Source organism: Somniosus microcephalus, chromosome 15 (genome assembly GCF_052327205.1).
Source record: "Somniosus microcephalus isolate GS21.2 chromosome 15, FLI_Smic_1.0, whole genome shotgun sequence".
Lineage (NCBI taxonomy): Eukaryota > Metazoa > Chordata > Chondrichthyes > Squaliformes > Somniosidae > Somniosus > Somniosus microcephalus.
Window position 1 is genome coordinate 113,346,070 of NC_141001.1, and position 22,639 is coordinate 113,368,708.

Sequence of the window (22,639 nt, forward strand, 5' to 3'; positions counted from 1 at the left end):
CGGAACGAGGTGACTCGGGGAGCCCGAGCGGCGAACGAGACACGGCCCGATCGGCGGCCGCAGTCCAGCACCCGAGCGACGACCGCAGTCCAGCACCCGGGCGACGGCCGCAGTCCAGCACCCGAGCGACGACCGCAGTCCAGCACCCGAACGGCGAACGAGGCACAGCCCGAGCGGCGTCTGGGATAGAAAGCCCGGGAAAGGCCCGAGGAGCCAGGCCCAGAGACCTCTGAGGCGAAGGGGAGCAACCAGAAGGCTTCCAGAAGCAAACCAAGACTGTGAGTACAGGGCCCAGGGAGGGAGACTGAAGCCAGGGAAAGGCCCGAGGAGCCAGGCCGAGACAGAGGCACAGAGACCTCTGAGGGGGAGGGGAACAGCCCGAAGGCACCGGGAAACAGCGGCTCACAGACCCAGGCCTGAGAAGGGTGAACCCAGAAGCCGAGGCCCAGGGACCACGGGGTCGGAGAGGGGGGACCGGGAAAGTTCGCGAACAGGGAGAGGGAAACACCAAACCCGGGGCCCCAGAAAAGCTTATTCTAAGATCAACAATACTTTACCAAAAATGAGCGAATCAGAAGATCCACAACAGCCCCGCTTCCAGATTCCCCCCAACACCGCAAAAAAAGCTATAAAAGCGATCAAGCATGAGCAGATGAGAGAAAAGCCAGAAACACTTTTTGCTGACTGTTACAACAATGGGACAAAAAGTAACCTCATTTTCTACTCAGATCAGCCAGTGGCTTGGATCACAGCAATAAAATCACACTATACCAATGTTAAGCTAGAAAATACCGCAAATGGGTCCATAATGAAAATTAACACACCAGGAGACAGTTCAACTACGACGGTCAACGCGTACAATACCGGAACAATATTAGTGCAAGGCAACCTCGACAAATTTGCAACAGCCTTCAGGACACTGAAAAAATTAACTAAGGGGGGAAGGAACAGCCCCAGAGTGGCCCGCACTCCCCCCAACATTGACAACTTACCAGGAGAAAATCTGCCTGGTCAGGAGGTGAACGAGCCACACAGTTCAAACCAGACACCAACCCCGGGGAACCACAGCCACACGATACAACTGACAAACCCCAGCATAACTACCAGGGAGGAAGCCACATATAGTCCCCCTACCATTCCCAGCTCACCAAGAGAAGAGCAGCATAGCCAGGAAGTGAGTGAGCCCTCCAGGGCCGACCAGCCTAGCCAGGAAGTGAGTGAGCCTTCCAGGGCCGACCAGGCACATACCCCGGGATCACACAGCCAGATACAACCAAAAGATAAATTTAATCAATTAGAGATAGAGGTGGTTAAACTTAGAGAGGACTTCCTCAAAATGAATGACTATCAAAATCAGGAGAGGGAGAGACACAAGAGAGAGCTGAAGCTACTTGAGAACCAGGTGAATCTACTTAGGAATCAGGTGAAAGAGCTGCAGGAAAAAGAAGAGAGCCATAGAGGAGAGATAACACCATTAGACCAGCAACCAGAGGCTAGAGATAAGACAAGACAGAGCCGGACGGAACGGCTGCACTCCCACACGGAACAAAAGCAACAGACACACAATACAAGGGGTGCCACACAGACCGACCAGCATACTGATTCGCAATCTTCCCCCACCACCGTGGAACCACAAGCGGGCCGCTCACAAGAGGTACGCACACACCAGACACCCCAGCCCAGCACACACACTATGAGTCCAAGCGAAAGCCACCAGACAGTAAACACAAACAAGGCTGACGTCGTAATACTCATAGACTCAAATGGGAAATTTCTATGGGAGAAAAAGCTATTCCCTAGAAGTAAAGTAGAAAAGATCTGGTGCCCAACAACAAACAGAGCCATGGGATGGCTGACCAAAGCCAGATTAGGCTCCCCCCAACACATAATAATACACACGGGCACAAATGACCTAAAGACCCAACAGAAAGAAGTAGCAACATCGCTCAGAGCAATGATTAGGAAAGCAAGCAGTACATTTCCAAACACTAGAATCACTGTTTCCACAATATTGCCGAGAACAGACTTCAACAACAACACAATTCATGAGATAAATGCCAGCATAGCAAGAGACTGCGAATCAAACCACAACGTACACCTGGCCCAACACCCCACCCTTGATGAGGAATGTCTTTACGACCACGTCCACATCCAAAGGCAAAGAATATCGATCTTTGCTAAAGCCCTGAAGGACGTCGCTTTTAACCGGGTCCATACCCAGACTCCAAGAGGACCCCCCCCCGACCACCAGAGATCAGCGGGGTACATATCAGGAACACTACAAGGACCACCAACACACCAACCGAGACCAGAGAGGATCCCCATGAAAAACAACAATATCAGACCTGCACCACTCCTGTCCCACAGGGGAATAGGACTGCTCCCAGCCAGACAGAGGGAGAGATGCACAGGACGTACGCAATACCTCAGACAGAAACAATCCATTAAGAGACAATAAGCAGATGTGCAGCAGCATCTACTTCCGCCTTATGGATCAAGGACTAATTAATAGAAAGAACTGTAACCAAATTGTATTAACTTTTGTAGACAACTGATGTGATCTTTTTTTTCCCACACTTAGACACGACAAACACGTACCACTCTTTAACCTATCATAGTAAAAGATCAAACTTAACATGAAATCCTTATATATTTCGACCTGGAATATCCAAGGTCTACGCTCTTCACTGCGAGAAGTGAAAAGTAGGACCCCAGAGTTCATAGATGAAACTAAAGACCTAGATATTATCATTTTACAGGAAACTTGGTATAAAGGAAAAGGACACACTGGCTGTCCCCAAGGGTACACTGAGCTGGTGGTCCCCTCCAATAAATTACCAAGTGTAACCCAAGGCAGAGACTCCGGAGGCATACTGATCTGGTTTAAAACAGAACTTAAGAATTACATCAAATTTATAAAAAAGGGCGAAAACCATATGTGGCTCAAACTTGAGAGGGAGATTATCTCAAACACCCAAGATGTTTACATTTGCGCACTTTATATCCCTCCAATCGATTCCCCGTACTTTAAAGAGGACACCTTCTCCAACATGGAGGGGGAAATTATCCAATACCAGGCCCAGGGGAACGTGTTGATCTGTGGGGACCTCAATTCAAGAACGGGCGAAGAACCAGACTTCACCAATAATCAGGGAAACAATTACATTTTCGGGAATAACCACTTTGACATCCCTTCCCTTCCATACAGGCATAACTGTGACAAGCAGTCAAATACCAATGGAAAACAGCTACTACAGCTCTGTCGAAACCTGGGTCTGTACATTGTCAATGGTAGGTTCATAGGAGACCTCCTAGGAAGATCGACCTATTGCTCACCTCTTGGCTGCAGCACAGTAGACTATATGATTACAGACTTAGACCCATCCTCTTTCAGAGCATTCACAGTCAAACCACAAACAACACTGTCAGATCACAGTCAAATTACTATGTTCCTCAAAAAGACAGAAACAAACAACATAGAAACACAACCCAGTAAACTGTACAACACCAAAAAATCGTACAGATGGGCCAAAAACGACACGGAAAAATACCAGAAAACAATTAGCAATGCATCAACTCAAGCTCTCTTAGACACCTTTCTGGATAACATATACACTCACAATAAAGAAGGCGTAAACCGGGCAGTTAGTAAACTAAACAATATTTTTGATAATTTGGCAACAAATGCAAACTTGAAAGCTCGCAAGAACAAACCCAAAACAAAAAACTATGAAAAATGGTTTGACCGAGATTGCCATAACATGAGGAAAAAACTTAGAAAAATATCAAACCAAAAACACAGACATCCAGAAAACGAGGAACTACGCCTTACTTATTGTCAGACACTAACACAATACAGAAACACACTCAGAACCAAAAAAGAGCAATATATTAAGAATACACTCAGCTCCATGGAGGAATCCATAGATTCCAATTGTTTCTGGGAAAACTTGAAAACACTACACAAAAAACAACACGACGATTTGGCCATTCAAAATGGGGACACATGGGTAAACCACTTTGAAAAATTATACCAGAAAAACACACTAAGACCAGAGCAACACCAAATATGCAAAAAACTGGAAAAGCTAGAAATGGCCATAAAAGATAACCAAAACCCGCTGGACGCCATAATAACAGAAAAAGAACTTCTTGAAAAACTCAAGGACCTGCGACCAGGAAAAGCCTGCGGGACAGACGGCATACTAAACGAGATGATTAAACACACAGACAACAAAATGAAACTGGCTATCCTAAAACTCTTCAACTTGGTTCTGAGTGTCGGTTATTTCCCTGATATCTGGAACAAAGGACTCATAACGCCCATATACAAAAGTGGGGACAAAATCGACCCAAACAACTATCGAGGCATCTGTGTAAACAGTAACCTGGGGAAGGTATTCTGTAGCATCATAAACAAAAGGCTTATAAACTTCCTTGAGGAGCACAATGTCTTGAGTAAAAGCCAAATTGGATTCCTGCCAAACTATAGAACATCCGATCATATCTTCACCCTACAGACCCTAATTGACAAACACGTTCACCATAACAAAAGCAAAATCTACGCATGCTTTGTAGATTTCCAGAAGGCTTTCGACTCCATCTGGCATGACGGTTTATTCCTGAAACTTATCGGAAGTGGGGTAGGAGGGAAAACATATGATGTAATTAAATCAATGTATACAAACAACAAATGTGCAGTTAAAATTGGAGACAAACAAACAAAATACTTCCCACAGGGGCGGGGGGTGACGCAGGGCTCGCCAATCTCACCGACACTCTTTAATATTTACATAAATGGATTGGCAAAACTACTTGAACAATCTACAGCACCCGGCCTCACCCTATATGAATCCAAGGTTAAATTCCTCCTCTATGCAGACGACCTGGTTCTGCTGTCACCTACTAAAGAGGGGCTACAGCAAAACCTGGACCTGCTGGAGTCGTACTGCCAGACTTGGGCCCTGACAATAAATCCCCAAAAAACCAAAGTCCTTGTGTTCCAGCAAAGATCCAAACATCAGGGACCCAAAATAAATTTCACAGTAGGAACAACCAAAATTGAACAAACCACTAACTACACATACTTGGGCTTAAAAATCAGTTCTACGGGAAACTTCAAACTGGCTGTGAATGAACTGAAAGAGAAAGCAAGAAGGGCTTTCTATGCCATCAAAAAAATCAATCCAAATAGAAATTCCAATTAGCATTTGGCTCAAAATTTTCAAATCAGTAATTGAACCAATTGCACTCTATGGCAGTGAGGTATGGGGACCGCTAACTCAACAAGAATTTGCAAAATGGGACAAACACCCAATTGAGATCCTACATGCAGAATTCTGTAAAAGTATCCTCCGGACTCAAAGGAAAACAGTAAACAATGCATGCAGGGCGGAACTAGGCCAATATCCATTAATAATCACTATCCAAAAAAGAGCCACCAAATTTTGGAATCACCTACAAATGAGCAATCCCCAATGCTATCACTACGACGCCCTGAAATGCCAAGAGCTGACCATAAAGAAGAATACCCTCAGTCAACTAGTCCTGGGACTCAGTGAAGTAACTACCAACAATACTAACAATAACCAGCCCCAGGACAGTGACAGGGTAACACAAAGAATTCGACCCAACACAATCGTCGCTAAGCAAAAGGAAAAATATCTGACATATTGGGCAGAAACAACAAAAACCCAAAGCAAACTCAATTGCTACTTGGCCCTAAACAGACAATACAACATAGCTGATTACCTGACCATGGTAAAGGATAACAAACTGAGAAGAACCTTGACAAGGTACAGACTTAGCGAACATAGCCTAGCGATCGAAAAAGGCAGACACAGGCAGACCAGGCTGCCAAGAGAGGACAGGATATGCTCGCACTGCAGTCAGGGAGTGGTGGAGACAGAGATGCACTTCCTCACAGCTTGTGGAAAATATCAGGGCATCAGGGAGAATTTCTACCAAAAATTCTCACAAATATGCCCTGATTTCAGAAATCTGAATGACAACCAAAAACTCCCATTCCTACTGGGAGAGGAGAGAAGCTGTATAACACTGGCGGCACGCTATGTTACAGCTTGCCATGAACAGAGAGCCAACCAGTAAACTAAGAAAAGAATATATATAAACAATGCGAATGTATATTTATACACTCAGGGATATACCTGTTTATACACTGTATGAATAGAACTGCGTTTATGTGGTAAACCATAAATGTATTTTGATGCTTTGGCAACATAAGATGTAACTTATCATGCCAATAAAGCGATTTGAATTGTGAATTGTGAATTGTGTGGGGTGTGTGTGTGGGGTGTGTGTGTGGGGTGTGTGTGTGGGGTGTGTGGGGTGTGTGTGTGGGGTGTGTGTGTGTGGGGTGTGTGTGGGGTGTGTGTGTGTGGGGTGTGTGTGTGAGTGTGTGTGTGTGTGTGTCTGTGTTTGTGTGTGGGTGTGTCTGGGGTGTGTGTGTGTGTGTCTGGGGTGTGTGTGTGGGGTGTGTGTGTCTGTGTGTGGGTGTGTCTGTGTTTGTGTGTGGGTGTGTGTGGGGTGTGTGTGTCTGTGTGTGGGTGTGTCTGTGTTTGTGTGTGGGTGTGTCTGGGGTGTGTGTGTGTCTGTGTGTGGGTGTGTCTGTGTCTGTGTGTGGGTGTGTCTGGGGTGTGTGTGTGGGGTGTGTGTGTGTGTTTGTGTGGGTGGGTGTGTGTCACTACGACACCCAATGCTATCACTACGACGCCCTGAAATGCCAAGAGCTGACCATAAAGAAGAATACCCTCAGTCAACTAGTCCTGGGACTCAGTGAAGTAACTACTAACAATACTAACAATAACCAGTCCCAGGACAGTGACAGGGTAACACAAAGAATTCGACCCAACACAATCGTCGCTAAGCAAAAGGAAAAATATCTGTCATATTGGGCAGAAACAACAAAAACCCAAAGCAAACTCAATTGCTACTTGGCCCTAAACAGACAATACAACATAGCTGATTACCTGACCATGGTAAAGGATAACAAACTGAGAAGAACCTTGACAAGGTACAGACTTAGCGAACATAGCCTAGCGATCGAAAAAGGCAGACACAGGCAGACCAGGCTGCCAAGAGAAGACAGGATATGCTCTCACTGCAGTCAGGGAGTAGTTGAGACAGAGATGCACTTCCTCACAGCCTGTGGAAAATATCAGGGCATCAGAGAGAATTTCTACCAAAAATTCTCACAAATATGCCCTGAATTCAGAAATCTGACTGACAACCAAAAACTCCCATTCCTACTGGGGGAGGAGAGAAGCTGTGTAACACTGGCGGCACACTATGTTACAGCTTGCCATGAACAGAGGGACAACCAGTAAACTAAGACAAGAGTATATATAAACAAGGCGAATGTATATTTCTAAACTCAGGGATATACCTGTTTATACACTGTATGAATGGAACCGCGTTTATGTGTTCAACCATAAATGTATTTTGATGCTTTGGCAACATAAGATGTACCTTATCATGCCAATAAAGCGATTTGTATTGTATTGTATTGTGTGTTTGTGTGGGTGGGTGTGTGGGTGTGTGTGTGTGTGTGTTTGTGTGGGTGGGTGTGTGTGTTTGTGTGGGTGGGTGTGTGGGTGTGTGTGTGTGTGTGTGTGTGTGTTTGTATGTGTGTGTGTGTGTGTGTGTTTGTGTGGGTGGGTGTGGGTGTGTGTGTGTGTGTGTTTGTGTGTGGGTGTGTGTGTGTTTGTGTGTGTTTGGATGTGTGTGTGTTTGTGTGGGTGTGTTTGGGTGTGTGTGTGTTTGTGTGGGGGGCGGCGGGTAGTGTAATATATAGGCAACTCTTATTTTATTCATTCAGGGGTTTTGGGCTTCGCTGGCAAGGCCAGCATTTATTGCCCATCCCTAATTGCCCTCGAGAAGGTGGTGGTGAGCTGCCTTCTGGAACCACTGCAGTCCGTGTGGTGAAGGTACTCCCAACAGTGACTTTGTCGTAGCAGTTTGGCTGAGTGTCTCGCTCGGCCATTTTCGAGAGGTCGTTGAGAGTCAACCACATTGCTGTGGGTCTGGAGTCACATATAGGCCAGACCGGATAAGGGCGGCAGATTTCCTTCCCTAAAGGACATTAGTGAACCAGATGGGATTTTACAACAATCCAGTAGTTTCATGGTCACCATTACTGATACTTGCTTTTTATTCCAGATTTGTTTAATTGAATTTAAATTCCCCAGCTGCCGAGGTGGGGTTTGAACTCACGTCTCCGGATCATTAGCTACTCTTGGATACCTTGAAGCGTTGGGGGGAGTGAGCAGGAGAATGGGGGTTATACTCGGTGGCCCGTGTGGCGAGAATGACCAGTCTAAACTCAATGGGCTGAATGGCCTGATTCATGCTGTAGCTTTCTGTGGTTCTCCGAAATCAGTCGCAGATTTTTACCAGTATGGCATTTCCAGGTATCTGCGCTTTTCGTTCAACTCAGTCACGTCCTAGAAGTTACTGTCATTTTGACAAAAGGTCCTTCAAAATAAATACCGGACTTGTGAAAAAGACTGTGTCAGTTTTGATTTTTTTTTTTAAGTCCGTCGTTTAATGCTTCATTTTATTCTGGGTGGGCATGTGTGCTGTGAGGAGGATGCAGAGAAACTCCAGTATGATTTGGACAGGTTGGGTGATTGGGCAGATGCATGGTAGATGCAGTATAATGTGGATAAATGCGAAGTTATCCACTTTGGTGGCAAAAACAGGAAGACAGATTATTATCTGAACGGCAATAGATTGGGAAAAGGGGAAGTGCAACGAGACCAGGGTGTCCTTGTGCACCAGTCGCTGAAGGTAAGCATGCAGGTGCAGCAGGCAGTTAAGAAGGCAAATGGTATGTTGGCCTTCATAGCGAGAGGATTCGAGTACAGGAGCAAGGATGTCTTGCTGCAGTTGTATAGGGCCTTGGTGAGACCACACCTTGAGTATTGTGCGCAGTTTTGGTCGCCTTATCTGAGGAAGGATGTTCTTGCCATGGAAGGAGTGCAGCGAAGATTCACCAGACTGATACCTGGGATGGCAGGAATGACGTATGAGGAGAGATTGGGTCGATTAGGCTTATATTCGCTAGAGTTTTGAAGAATGAGAGGGGATCTCATTGAAACTTATAAAATTCTAACAGGACTAGACAGACTAGATGCAGGAAGGCTGTTCCCGATGGCGGGGGAGTCCAGAAGCAGGGGTCACAGTCTAAGGATAAGGGTTAAGCCATTTAGGACAGAAATGAGGAGGAATTTCTTCACCCAGAGAGTGGTGAACCTGTGGAATTCTCTACCACAGAAGGCAGTTGAGACCAACTTATTAAATATATTCAAGAAGGAGTTAGATATATTTCTTAAGGCTAAAGGGATCAAGGGATATGGGGAGAAAGCAGGGACAGGGTACTGAGTTTGGATGATCAGCCATGATCTCATTAAATGGCGGAACAGGCTCGAGGGGCCGAATGGCCTACTCCTGCTCCTATCTTCTATGTTTCTATGTTTCATTGCTAATTGAGAATTGGTAATAGCAAGAAGAGCTTTCCAAAGTCAACGTTTAAGGCAAGTTGATGAATGAACATGAAGGAAAGTTCAGAAAGAAACGAGGCTTTGCTTGACAGGGTCATCAGAAATCAAAAGAAGCACTTGCCTGGGCCACTCGGACCCATCTGAGCTCAGCCTCGGTGCATTGGAAGGAGTTTGGAGTTCAGCGGTGTGAATCAGCATTACTGTAAGAAGCCGGGAACTCTGCTAACCTTTTATTTCTCAGCGTCCTTCAGAGATGACTCAGAGGGTTACAAACTCCATCTCCACCATGTGACTTGCTTCATGGGACGAGATCGCTCCGGTTTAGGTGCGAGGTGGAGGGCCATGCAGACACCTCATAGTGCTGACAACATTTGCTCTCTCTTTCAGGACACCGTGGTTTAATGGCTGGGGCTTCAACCTGCCCAGAGGCCAGTCTCTGCTGGACAAATGGAATCTAATTCCAGAGGGTATCGATGTTCTCATGACTCATGGGCCACCGTTGGGTAAGTGGTTAAGACAGTTTTAGTACATCCACACGTGGTTCAAGGGGCACCACCCTCGCCGCTGAGCCAGAAGGTCGACGGTTCATAGTCCCACTCCAGAGACTTTGAGCACAAGATTTTAGGCTGACACCCCAGTGCAGTGCGGAGGGACGTCAGTGTTCTCGCTCCGGCCAACATCCCCAGCATCGAAGCTTTGACCACGCTCGATCAGCTCCGATGGACGGGTCACATCGTCCGCATGCCCGATACGAGACTCCCAACACAAGCGCTCTACTCAGAGCTCCAGCATGGCAAGAGCGCCCCAGGTGGGCAGAGGAAACGCTTCAAGGACACCCTCAAAGTCTCCTTGAAAAAGTGTAACATCCCCACCGACACCTGGGAATCCCTGGCCCAAGACTGCACAAAGTGGAGGAGAAGCATCCGGGAAGGCGCCGAATACCTCGAGTCTCTTCGCTGGGAGCAAACGGAAGCCAAGCGCAGGCAGCGCAAGGAGCGCACGTCAACCCAAGCACCCCACCCACCCACCCCTTCAACCACCGTCTGCCCCACCTGTGACAGAGACTGTAGGTCCCGCATTGGACTCATCAGTCACCTGAGAACTCATTTTTAATGTTGCCTCACAGCGCCAGGGACCCAGGTTCGAATCCGGCCTCGGGCGACTGTCTGTGTGGAGTTTGCACATTCTCCCCGTGTTTGCGTGGGTTTCCTCCGGGTACTCCGGTTTCCTCCCACAGTCCAAAGATGTGCGGGTTAGGTTGATTGGCTATGATAAATTGACCCTTAGTGTTAGGGGGATTAAATACGTGGGGTTACGGGGATAGGGTGGGATATGTGTTGGTGTAGGGGTTACGGGGATCGGGTGGGATATGTGTCGGTGCAGGCTCGATGGGCCGAAATGGCCTCTATCTGCACTGTGGGGTTTCTGTGATTTCTGTGAATGTGGAAGCAAGTCATCCTCGGTTCCGAGGGATTGCCTAAGAAGAAGAAGAAGAACGGAGGGAGTGCTGCACTGTCTTTCCGATGAGATGTTAAAGCAAGGCTCCATCTGTCCCCTCAGGTGGACGTAAATCCCATGGCGCTATTTTGAAGAAGAGCAGGAGAGCAGTCTCATCCAAAAGACGGCACCTCCGGCAGTGCAGCTCTCCCTCAGCACTTCACTGGGAGCATCGGCCTAGAGTTTTGTGCTCCAGTCTCTGGAGTGGGACTTGAACCCACGACCTTCTGACTCAGAGGCGAGAGTGCTGCCCACGGAGCCACGGCTGAAACCTGAAGATGGAACTTCCTCTTTCCATGAAAACCTCCGCATTTTCTCCATAATTAGCATCAAAATGACACCCGGAGAAATCCCACAATTGAGGGCACACGTTCGTGCGGTTTCCTGATGAATTTTCCAGTTAAAAAAAGAGATTTCAGTTCCACAGGTTGTCAAAGTTATTTTCATTCTTGTAGGTGGCCTTAAGATTCTCTAAACCACCTCCATATAACGGCCCAGAAATTCGGGTCCCAACGCGCGAGCACGCACGGGGTACTCACGCGTAGGCCCAACGAATGTGCCGGTTTTGTGCATGCACTGCGCATGCGCGGGAAACCGGCACTTCCGTTCCCCTGAAAGAAGGGGTTCAGGAGTCGAACGCGTGCGCCGGAGAGGCAGCGCGTGTGCATTGAACTTACGTTTTTTTTGCAGGTTTCTCCGGGAGGGTAAGTCTCCAGCAGTTACACTTTTAAAAAGCAGGCGCAAGGCCTGCTTTTAACAAGGTAAGTGGTGAATTAAGTAAAATTAAAACATTCTTTCCACAGGTTTATTATTTTTAAATACTTTAAAGAAAGGTAAGTTTATTTTTAGCCCTGTTAGAAAATGTAATTAATTTTTTCAAAAATTTAAATTATTGTTTAAAATAGTTATTTTATGTAATTTATAGTTATTTTAAAAATGTGATGTTTTTTTAAAAAATTATTTGAGGTTTTAGTGATGTTTTGGGGCTTATAGTATTTATAGGTTTGACAGCTCTTCCTGTCAAACTTATGAATGAAGCATTTCCCTGCTACCATTGGCTCTCCATGGCCCACGTGATCCCAGGGGACGCTTCGAACTAACTGCGCCCCTGGGATACGCAAGCACTGCGCGCCGGTAGCTGGAGGAGGCCCAGGATCGGAATCCCACGCGGGCCCACAGCTCAACGGCCGGCGCGCTAGGTAAGTGCAGGTCGGGGGCTTGCACCCGCGGGAAGCCTCCGACCCGAATTTCTGGGCCAATATAGAAAGTATCTGGGGCGTGCCTGTCACACTTCAGGTGTCACACGACCAAATATGCAAATTCCTGTCACACTGAAAAAAGGAAACACAGAAAGTGAAGTCAAGCCAGTCATTTCTGAACGTACAGAAAAACACCTGCCCAACAGAATATCCCATTCTGCCCTCTCAATTAGGAGGGAGCCTTTGGCTTGGTGTTAGCAGTCTCACCTCGGAATCAGTAGGTGCAGGGTTTGAAACCTGCTCCAAGACACTCCTGGTGGGTGGAGACCAGAGATCCTGCTCTGAATTCCGGGTTGACATCCAGCGGGATACTCGTGTCCGGTGGGTGACCGTCCCCCATTGTATTGCGCAAGCACATAAAACCCTTCCCCTGTATAAAACTAACCCCCCGCCGCCCTCCCTATCATCTGGTATAATAGATGGTTACAGCTCCATGGAAGGAGCGTTGGAATCGCAGCCTGTCAGATTGTTAATCAGCCTTCGAATCCTTCCATTATTTCACACCATTATCCATCAGAAGAGTGTGAAGATACAGAAACAGCATTTTTCAAAGAGTAATTACACTTTGTGGCCTTAGAAGAACCAGTTGCAGAAGAATAGCGCATTTGTGTGTAACGCTCCTGTCCCTTGATATTAAAAACATACCGTACGCTCTAGGCTACCATGGCGATGGCGCTCGAGATCTGCTAGTTTCTGCTAGTAGCTTGTCATTGAGGCGGTAAAGTAGCCGGCCTATTTCCAGTGTATTGCATGTTAATCAGCCGGCGAATCCTTCCACTACAACAACAACAAGTTGTATTTATATAGAGCCTTTAACGTAGTAAAATGTCCCAAGGCACTGCACAGGAGCGATTATCAGACAAAATCTGACACCGAGCCACATAAGGAGAAATTAGGGCAGGTGACCAAAAGCTTGGTCAAAGAGGTAGGTTTTAAGGAGCGTCTTAAAGGAGGAGAGAGAGGCGGAGAGGTGGACAGGTTTAGGGCAGGAATTCCAGAGCTTAGGGCCCAGGCAACGGAAGGCACGGCCACCAATGGTGGAGTGATTATAATCAGGGATGCTCAAGAGGGCAGAGTTAGAGGAGCACAGATATCTCGGGGGGTTGTGGGGCTGGAGGAGGTTACAGAAATAGGGAGGAGCGAGGCCATGGAGGGATTTGAAAACAAGGATGAGAATTTTGAAATCGAGGCGCTGCTTAACCGGGAGCCAATGTAGGTCAGCGAGCACAGGGGTGAAGGGTGAACGGGCCTTGGTGTGAGTTAGGACACGGGCAGCCGAGTTTTGGATGACCTGAAGTTTACGTAGGGTAGAATGTGGGAGGCCACCCAGGAGTGCATTGGAATAGTCAAGTCTAGAGGTAACAAAGGCGTGGATGAGGGTTTCAGCAGCGGATGAGCTGAGGCAGGGGCGGAAACAGGCAATGTTACGGAAAAAGGCGGTCTTAGTTATGCTGCGGATATGTAGTTGGAAGCTCATTTCAGGGTCAAATATGACATCAAGGTTGCGAACAGTGTGGTTCAGCCTCAGACAGATGTTAGGGAGAGGGATGGAGTCAGTGGCTCGGGAACGGAGTTTGTGGAGGGGACTGAAAACAATGGCTTCGGTCTTCCCAATATTTAATTGGAGAAAATTTCTGCTCATCCAGAACTGGATGTCGGACAAGCTGTCTGACAATTTGGAGACCATGGAGGGGTTGAGAGAAGTGGTGCTGAGGTAGAGCTGGGTGTCGTCAGCGTGCATGTGGAAACTGACGCTGTGTTTTCGGATGATGTCGCCAAGGGGCAGCATGTAGATGAGAAATAGGAGGACTACGTCACACTGCTCTCCGAAGGAGGACAGCAAAGATACGAAAACAATAATCTCGCCACCCTGTCAGACTGTCAGTCAACCGGCGAATCCTTTCACTTCTTCACACTGTTCTCTGAGGGAGGACTGCAAAGATACGAAAACACACAACAACTTCTGATTGAGCTGAGAATTTGCAAAGAGCAATTGCACGTTGTGACCTTAGGAGAACAGGCTACAGGTCGCTCCACTTCAGCAGACGAACAACACACTGTGTGTAAGGATTCTGTCCTTTCAAAAAAAAACAATACCGTACCCTCCAATATGGGAGATCCACTCATTTCTGGCTGTAACGTGTCATAGAGGCGTTAAATTAGTCAATGTATTTCCAGTGTAATTGCGTGTTTAATAGCAGTAAGTGTAGAGTCAGCAGGGCATATTTCCATTGTTCAGTGGTGCCATTCAATGGGAATCCTCTTCCATGGCGTATTTTCTCATTTGAATTTTTGTTTTCAGGTTTTCGAGACTGGGTTCCCAAAGAGTTACAGAGAGTTGGCTGTGTGGAACTCTTAAACACCGTGCAGAGGCGAGTGCGACCAAAACTACACGTCTTTGGAGGAATTCACGAGGGTGGGTGACTCTTCTCAATCCCCAAACCCGTTGTCTACATGTTTCTTCGCAGGATATGGACAACACTGGCACAGTCATGTTCAAAGCCCGTTCCTGACTGCCGGGAGAGAGTGGTTAGCAAATGTTCCCTGTAAGCTGCACGGTTGCGGTTCTGGGGAACCCGTGCAGCCGGCTTGCCGGCTTTTCAATGAGAAGAACCGCACACGCATGGTATTTTGAATGGACCGCGGGCCGCGCAGCGCCAAACGAAATTTCCGGGAACTTTGGTGGTTAGTCAGCATTCCCTTTCTTGAGCGATTCTGTTTTCACACAGCTTGCTAGGCCACTTCGGAGGAGGTTCATACTCAACACATTTAGGAGTGGGACTGGAATCGGCAGATGGGAGAAGCCAGTTCCCTTCCTTCAAGGGCACTAGTTGGGTTTTTATGACAAGCCGGCAGCTTTCCTGGTCATTTTCCTGATGTTGGCTCCACAGATTAGCAGCTTCACGGCTTGCTGTGGCGGCACTTGAACTCTCGATCTCTAGGTTACTGGTCCATCACCATGACAACTCCATTACTGTACCCAAACAACAGGGCTGTTGGGCTTTGTTTGATATTTTAACCCTTGCCCAGTACTGCTGGTAAAGAAGAAAAAAGAAAGACTTGCATTTCTATAGCGCCTTTCACGGCCTCTGGACGTCCCAAAGCACTTTACAGCCAATGAAGTACATTTTTGAAGGTGTAATGCAGGAAATGCAGCAGCCAATAAAAATTGTTTAAAATTATGATAGAGTAGACACGGAGAGGTTTCCACTTGTGGGGAAGAGCAAAACTAGAGGCCATCAATATAAGATAGTTACCAAGAAATCAAATAGGGAATTCAGAAGAAACTTCTTTACCCAGAGAGTGGTGAGAATGTGGAACTCGCTACCACAGGGAGTGGTTGAAGTGAATAGTATAGATGCATTTAAGGGGCGGTTAGATAAGCACATGAGGGAGAAGGGAATAGAGGGTTATCCTGATAGAGTTAGATGAGGAAAGATGGGAGGAGGCTCGAGTGGAGTATAAACGCCGGCATGGACTGGTTGGGCCGAATGGCCTGTTTCTGTGCTGTGTATCCGATGTAATTTATGCTCCACACCCTACTTCATCAAACTCTCTCAGCATAATTGGTTAAGGGGGGATGTTGACCAGAACACAGAGATATTCCCTGTCTTCAAATAATGCCGTGGGATCTTTAGCACCCACCAGCACCTGAACCACCGATGGATGGGGGAGTGAGAACCACCGGAGTAGAGTAGGAAGACAAGGGCTCAGGGCTTCAACTTAATGCCCTGTCCCAAGGATGGCACCTCTTGACAGCAACATTGCAGCACTCCCTCAATACCACAAGATGGGCAAATGGAGACGAGGCAAGATAAATGACCACTTCATCTATTTTTGATTGAGAGAGAAATGTTGGTCAGGACAACTGCCTTCTCCCTCATTTGTGCAAACAGAGCCTCCTGCTGGCGGGAGGGTCAGAGCGTGACAGCTTGCCACAGGACACGGGCGTCGCCGGCAAAGCCAGCATTTATTGCCCATCCCTAATCACCCTTGAGAATGTGGCGGTGAGCTGCCTTATACAACTGAGTGTCTCGCTGGGCCATTTCAGAGGGCAGTTAAGAGTCAACCACATTGCTGTGGGTCTGGAGTCACATATAGGCCAGACCGGGTAAGGATGACAGATTTCCTTCCCTAAAGGACATTAGTGAACCAGATGGGTTTTTACAACAATCCGGTAGTTTCATGGTCACCATTACTGATACGAGCTTTTTATTCCAGATTTATTTAATTAACTGAATTTAAATTCCCCAGCTGCCATGGTGGGATTTGAACTACTGTACATGGGCTGGATTTTCATTGAGGTGTCAGGTAGGAGGCGGGACTACAACTTTCAGGGCAAAGAAGACCGTAGGATAGGTGATCTGGGTCAAAGAGGTGCGTTTTAAGGAGAGACTTAAAGGAGGAGAGAGAGGTTGTAGAGGGTTATTGAGGGAATTCCAGAGCATAGAGCCTAGACGGCTGAAGGCACGGCCGCCAATGGTGGAGCGAAGGGAGTGGTGGAGATGGACGAGAGGCCGGAGCTGGAGGAACGCAGAGTTAATAATTAAACTGAGTTAATATTTAAAGTGGAATTCAAAGCTGTGCTCAGAAGGCCAAGCCTGCCACAGTGAGCTGAAGCGTCGGGCGATTTTTTTTTGGCAAAATTTACTTGCAAACTTCATGCAGTCGGCACCATCACAGGGTAAGCATTGAATCGTTAGTTGGTACAGTACAGTACAGTACAGTATTTGCTTTCAAATCGCTGAGATGGTGACTCGAGCGCTTGTGAACCTTTCCATGACAAAATCCTCCATTTAAATTTCCTTTTAAAAACAGCAAGTGCTGAGGAAGCACTCTTGTTTTGAAGCAACCCGGCCTAGCAAATAGCAAATATACAATAGCAAAATACTGCGGATGCTGGAAATCTGAAATAACAACAGAAAATGCTGGAAAAACTCAACAGGCCAGGGCAGCATCCGTGGAGAGAGAAACAGAGTTAACAGGCAGGATTTTCATTGGGCCGTGGAGGCGGGATTGAAGGCGTGTGGGGGGTTAAAATCCCGAAATCGGGGGGCACGAACCCATCCCGCCCCCAACCTGCCTCCATGCCAGTTTCAAAGGAGGCGGATACCCGACCTGTGCTGGGACTCGCCTCCCCGAGGCGGGAAGGGGATTAGTGCCAATTAACTGCTTGTTAGCAGGTAGTTAACAGGCAGTTTTTAGCCTAATCCCTATTTTCATTCTTGTATTCCCGATGGCCCCAAACCACGCCAAGTTAGCGAGGTGGGCCGTCGGGCTGAAGGGCCTGGAGGGGTCGAGATGTCCGGTGTTCAGGTGAGTGATGGGTGCATGAGTGCAGAGGTAAGTGTGTTTGGTGTGTTTAAAGTGTTTGAAGAAGTTTTACTTACCTTTACAGCCTTCCTTCCTTCCGGTCTCAGGAATCCCTCATCTCACCGGCACAGAAAGCAAAATGGCCGCGATCTGTCAAAAATTGCAGCATTCAGCTTTCTGTTCTGGAGAGATCTCTAAATCATCCTGAGAGGAAGGAATTAACTTAGAGTACAGATTGTCAGTGTTTGACAGCTTCAAACAGCTGTGAAACGCTGATATTTCATCTCTCAAAAGGTCTTGACAGATGAAATATCAATCTGTGACATCACCTGTTGCCGGGTGGCCCTTAATTAGCCTGCTGGGCGGGCTCAACAAGGTCAATCAAGTCAAAATCGCATGGGTTGGCTACAACTCGATGGAGGCAGGACTACAACCCCGAAAGTTGTAGTCTCGTCTCCTCAATGAAAATCCAGCCCAACGTTTCAGGTCTGGGACCCTTCATCAGAACTGCAAAAAGCTGGAGATGTAACAGATATTAAGCAGGTGCAGAGACAGAGGGGGATGAAGGAATATACTGTGCTTTTGTAAGAGGCAGGAAAGATAAAGGCCCAGAAATTCAGGTTGGAGACTTCCTGCGGGTGCAAGCCTCCGACCTGCACTTACCTAGCGCGCCGGCCGTTGTGCTGTGGGCCCGTGTGGGATTCCGATCCTGGGCCTGCTCCAACTGCCGGCGCGCAGTGCTTGCGTATTACAGGGGCGCAGTTAGTTTGAAGCATCCCCTGGGATCACGTGGGCCATGGAGAGCCAATGGTAGCAGGGAATCTCCATTCATAGATTTGACAGGAAGACCTGTCAAAACTATGAATACAATTCAGCCCCAAAACATCACTAAAACATCAAATAAAAAAAAATTTTAAATCACATTTTTAAAATAACTATAAATTACATAAAATAACTATTTTAAACAATAATTTAAATTTTTGAAAAAATTAATTACAGTTTTTAACAGGGCTAAAAATAAACTTAACTTTCTTTAAAGTATTTAAAAATAATAAACCTGTGGAAAAAATGTTTTAATTTTACTTAATTCACCACTTACCTTGTTAAAAGCAGGCCGTGCGACTGCTTTTTTAAGTGTAACTCCTGGAGACTTACCCTCCCGGAGAAAGCTGCAAAAAAAACGGAAGTTCCAGGCGTACGCGCTGTCTCTCCGGCGTACGCGTCCGACCTGTGAACCCCTTTCTTTAAGGGAACGGAAGTTCCGGTTTCCCGCGCATGTGCAGTGCATGCACGAAACCGGCACTTTTGTTGGGCCTACGCGTGAGTACCCAGCGCGTACTCACCTGTGGAGACCCGAAGTTCTAGCCCAAAATGTTGCAAATGGGAATGGCAAAATCATACAGCATGAAAAATGGGGGTAGGGGTTATAATTTGAAATTGTTGAACTCAATGTTGAGGCCAGAAGGCTTTAAAGTGCCTAATCGAAAGATGAGGTGCTGTTCCTCGAGCTTACGTTGAGCTACATTGGAACAATGTAATAGGCCGAGGACAGAGAGATCAGAGTGGGAGTGAAGTGGAGAATTAAAGTGACATTTCCAATCACACACACACAAACGCACATACACACGCTGGTAACAATTCCTGTTACACAGATTGCTCCTTAAAATGTCAAATACTTTCATAGCGGGATGTACAGAAGGATCGAATTGCCAGGCAGATTCAGCAAGCTGCTCCTGGGATCAGCCCGCTTCAGCGGCTACCTGACGTGCGGCCTCCTCCTGAGTCCTCACTTGTGGAGCCATCTGACGTTTGAGGAGCAACGGTGTCGTTTTGGGGGGTGAAAAACCCAAACTGGGAAACCTCCGGCTTCTCAAATGTTCAAAGATATGGGCGGCTGCCAGCGCCGTTTTCCCAGACTGCCCTAATTGAATAGAATTGATCGGTCACCCTGACTCGTCAATTGATCACCTTGGATCTAAGACAGCCATTGATCCAGTATTGAACACATCACTCAACCCCTGCTCCTCAGAGGGTGGCTGACCGCATCGTACTTACACAGGAAGAGGAGGAGGCCCCTCAGCCCCTCCAGCCTCTTCCGCCATTCAGTGCGATCATGGCTGATCTGTATCTTAACTCCATCCACCTGCCTTGGCTCCATAGCCTTGTCTAGCAAAAATCTGTCAATCTCAGATTTAAAATTATAAACTGAGCCCCAGCATCTACTGCTTTTTGTGGGAGAGAGTTCCACACTTCTAACACCCTTTGTGTGAAGAAGTGTTTCCGAACTTCTCTCCTGAGTGGCTTGGCTCTGATTTTAAGGTTATGTCCCCCTGTCCTAGACTCCCCCACCAGCAGATAAAGCTTCCATCTACCCTATCAATTCCTTTCAAAATCCTAAAAAACCTCAATCAAATTACACCTTAACCTTCTATATTCAATGGAACACTTGCAACATAAACACTAGGGCCTAGAAATTCAGTTGGGCGCGCCAGCCGTTAGCGCCTTAGGGGGAGTAGATCTTGAGCACTAGGCGCTTATCGCCCGGGCGCAGCGCGATCTGCGCCTCTCCCCAACTTCAGGACACATTTAGCGCCGGCGCAAAGTCTTAGCGCGCGCCCTGCTGCGCGCGCAGATCATGACGTCATTTAATAGTGCAACGCCCTTTGTGCGCCCCAAACCGGAACTTCACTCGCGCCGGCCAATTGTGCGCCGGGCGTCCCGAGCGACTGTGAAGTGGAACGGTACACAGGCCAGCCGGGCCGGGGGGAGCGCTAATTAAAGGGCACTTACCCAGCAGTATAAAGGCCAGCCATTTTGCAGCATTCACTCTTGTGCAACGGTTTTTTGGACAGAGACCAAGGAGGAGAGTTTACTGGTTTGGACCAACACTTGGACAGGTATTTTTGGCTCAGGCCAGAGCTTACCAATTATCTTAGCCTTCATTCAGAGCTCAGTGTTTGCCAGCATATAATGGGGGCTGCATTGGGTGGCAACGCTAAATTTCAGCCTTATGCCAGAAGGGCTTACAGACGCCGTGAGAGAGTGGCAGCCCTGGCTAGACGCAGAGGGGGCAACAGGCGTCGCCAACTGAGGCCTTACCCACGCAGGGTATACCGCCAGCAGACCTCCTATCTGACCATGTCTGCCGCGATGTGTGTTAGGAGGCTGCGATTCCGAAGGGAGGTGGTTACAGACATCTGCCGGCTGCTTCAGAGAGATCTGCAGCCACAGCTGATGCGCAGGACGTCTCTGTCGGTGGCAGTGAAGGTGACGGTGGCTCTCAACTTCTATGCCTCCGGCTCCTTCCAATCCGCTACTGGGGACATCGCTAACATCTCCCAGTTCGCCGTGCATTGCTGCATCCGCCAGGTGACCGAAGCCCTTTTCAGAAGGAGACATCAATTCATCTCCTTCCCCATGACCCTGGACAAGCAGCAGCAGCGTGCAGTGGGGTTTGCAAGAATAGCGGGCTTCCCCATGGTGCAGGGCGCCATTGACTGCACGCATGTGGCTTTGCGGGCACCTCTTGAGCATGCCGAGGATTACCGCAACCGGAAGGGCTACCATTCCCTCAATGTACAGCTGGTGTGTGACCACAGGCAGCGCATCCTAGCTGTCAATGCCCGCTTTCCAGGCAGCAGCCACGATGCCTTTATCCTGCGACAGACAACTGTGGCTGACATGTTCCAGGCACAGCCTCCCCCAAGAGGATGGCTTATCGGGGACAAAGGCTATCCTTTGTGTACCTGGCTCATGACCCCGCTCCGCGCGCCCACGACCCCTGCTGAAGAGGCATACAACAAGAGCCATCAAGCGACGAGGAGCCTCATAGAACAAACAATCGGCGTGCTCAAGCAACGGTTCCGCTGTCTCGACAGCTCCGGGGGAGCCCTCCAGTATTCGCAGGATCGAGTCTCCCAATTCGTCGTCGTTTGCTGCATGCTGCACAACCTGGCTATCCGCAGGACTCAGGCACTGCCACCTCACGTTGGACCACCACCTCAGGAGGAGGAGCAGGAGGAGCATGAGGACGACGAGGACGAGGAGTACCAGCCCAGGAGGGACGCACAAGGTCCAAGGGCCGCCCGTCGTCGACTTATTGAACGTCACTTCTAGGCCCCCTGTCAGGGAATGGCTTGTGCCAATGATAGAACATGATTGCAGCCGCTCCGCAAGCCCTCAGCCGGTTAAGGCAACAAACACTTCAAAGATCAAACATGGACAATGTGAATAAATAAAATGCTTTATTGTACAAACTCTGGGCCCTTCCCACATGAAAACCAAAAACAGAGGAAACCCCCAAAAAACACTCAAACACATTACTCGCTCCCACAACCTGGGGAGGATTAACAAAATAGGGCAACTAAAATGGCCGTCATTCTCGGCCTTCGTCCAAAACAAACATCACATCATCGGCCTTCAAAAAACAAACATCCAATTCTCGGCCTCAAGAAACAAACACAAATGGCCACACATTCGACTATTTGGCCCGCTAGGGCGATGCCTTGGCCATCTTTGGGTGGCCCCTGCCCGCCCTGCTGCTCCGCCTCAAAGTAAAGCCATTGGCTGCTGCAAGGCTGGGGGCAGGCTCCTGAGGGGCACATGTCGTGACGGCAGATGCCCTTGGGGGTCGGCCTAGTCGAGGTCTGGGTGTCGAGCGGCCGGCTGTTGATTGCTGCAGCTGTGGCTGGCCAGCATCAGTCGCTGCAGCAGCTCCTGGCAGCTCCACTGGGGGAGTGGCAGTGGCGGCTGGAGGAATGGCGGCAAGCTGACGGATGGCAGGCGCTCGCTGGTCGCCTGAGACACTGGCACTCGCCCGGGCCAGCACTGCAGCATGCGCACCAATCTGCCGAGGGACAGACCGATGTGCTGCTGCAGCGCGCCGGGTGCCCTGGCGATGCCTGGCTGACACAGCGAGTGTGGCAGCAGTGAGTGCCCGTGTTGACCTGTTCACTGACCGCAGCAGAGCAGCCAGTGACTGGACGGCACCACTAATCACCTGGCCAGTCGCTGAAAGATCTGCCCGGTATTCCGCCCGACTGGTGGCCT

At 48.3% G+C, this 22,639-nt stretch overlaps 1 protein-coding gene across 4 annotated transcripts in view; it reads left to right on the top strand.

Annotated features, from left to right (window-relative positions):
* LOC147107160 (metallophosphoesterase MPPED2) overlaps window positions 1-22,639 on the top strand; it is a 311,144-nt gene that overhangs the window by 276,018 nt on the left and 12,487 nt on the right. For all 4 annotated transcript variants that reach the window (XM_086008299.1, XM_086008302.1, XM_086008300.1 and 1 more), the window contains exons 5-6: window positions 9,909-10,024; window positions 14,580-14,693. In XM_086008299.1, the coding sequence (XP_085864425.1) occupies window positions 9,909-10,024; window positions 14,580-14,693 (230 nt within the window). The remainder of the gene's footprint in view (window positions 1-9,908; window positions 10,025-14,579; window positions 14,694-22,639) is intronic.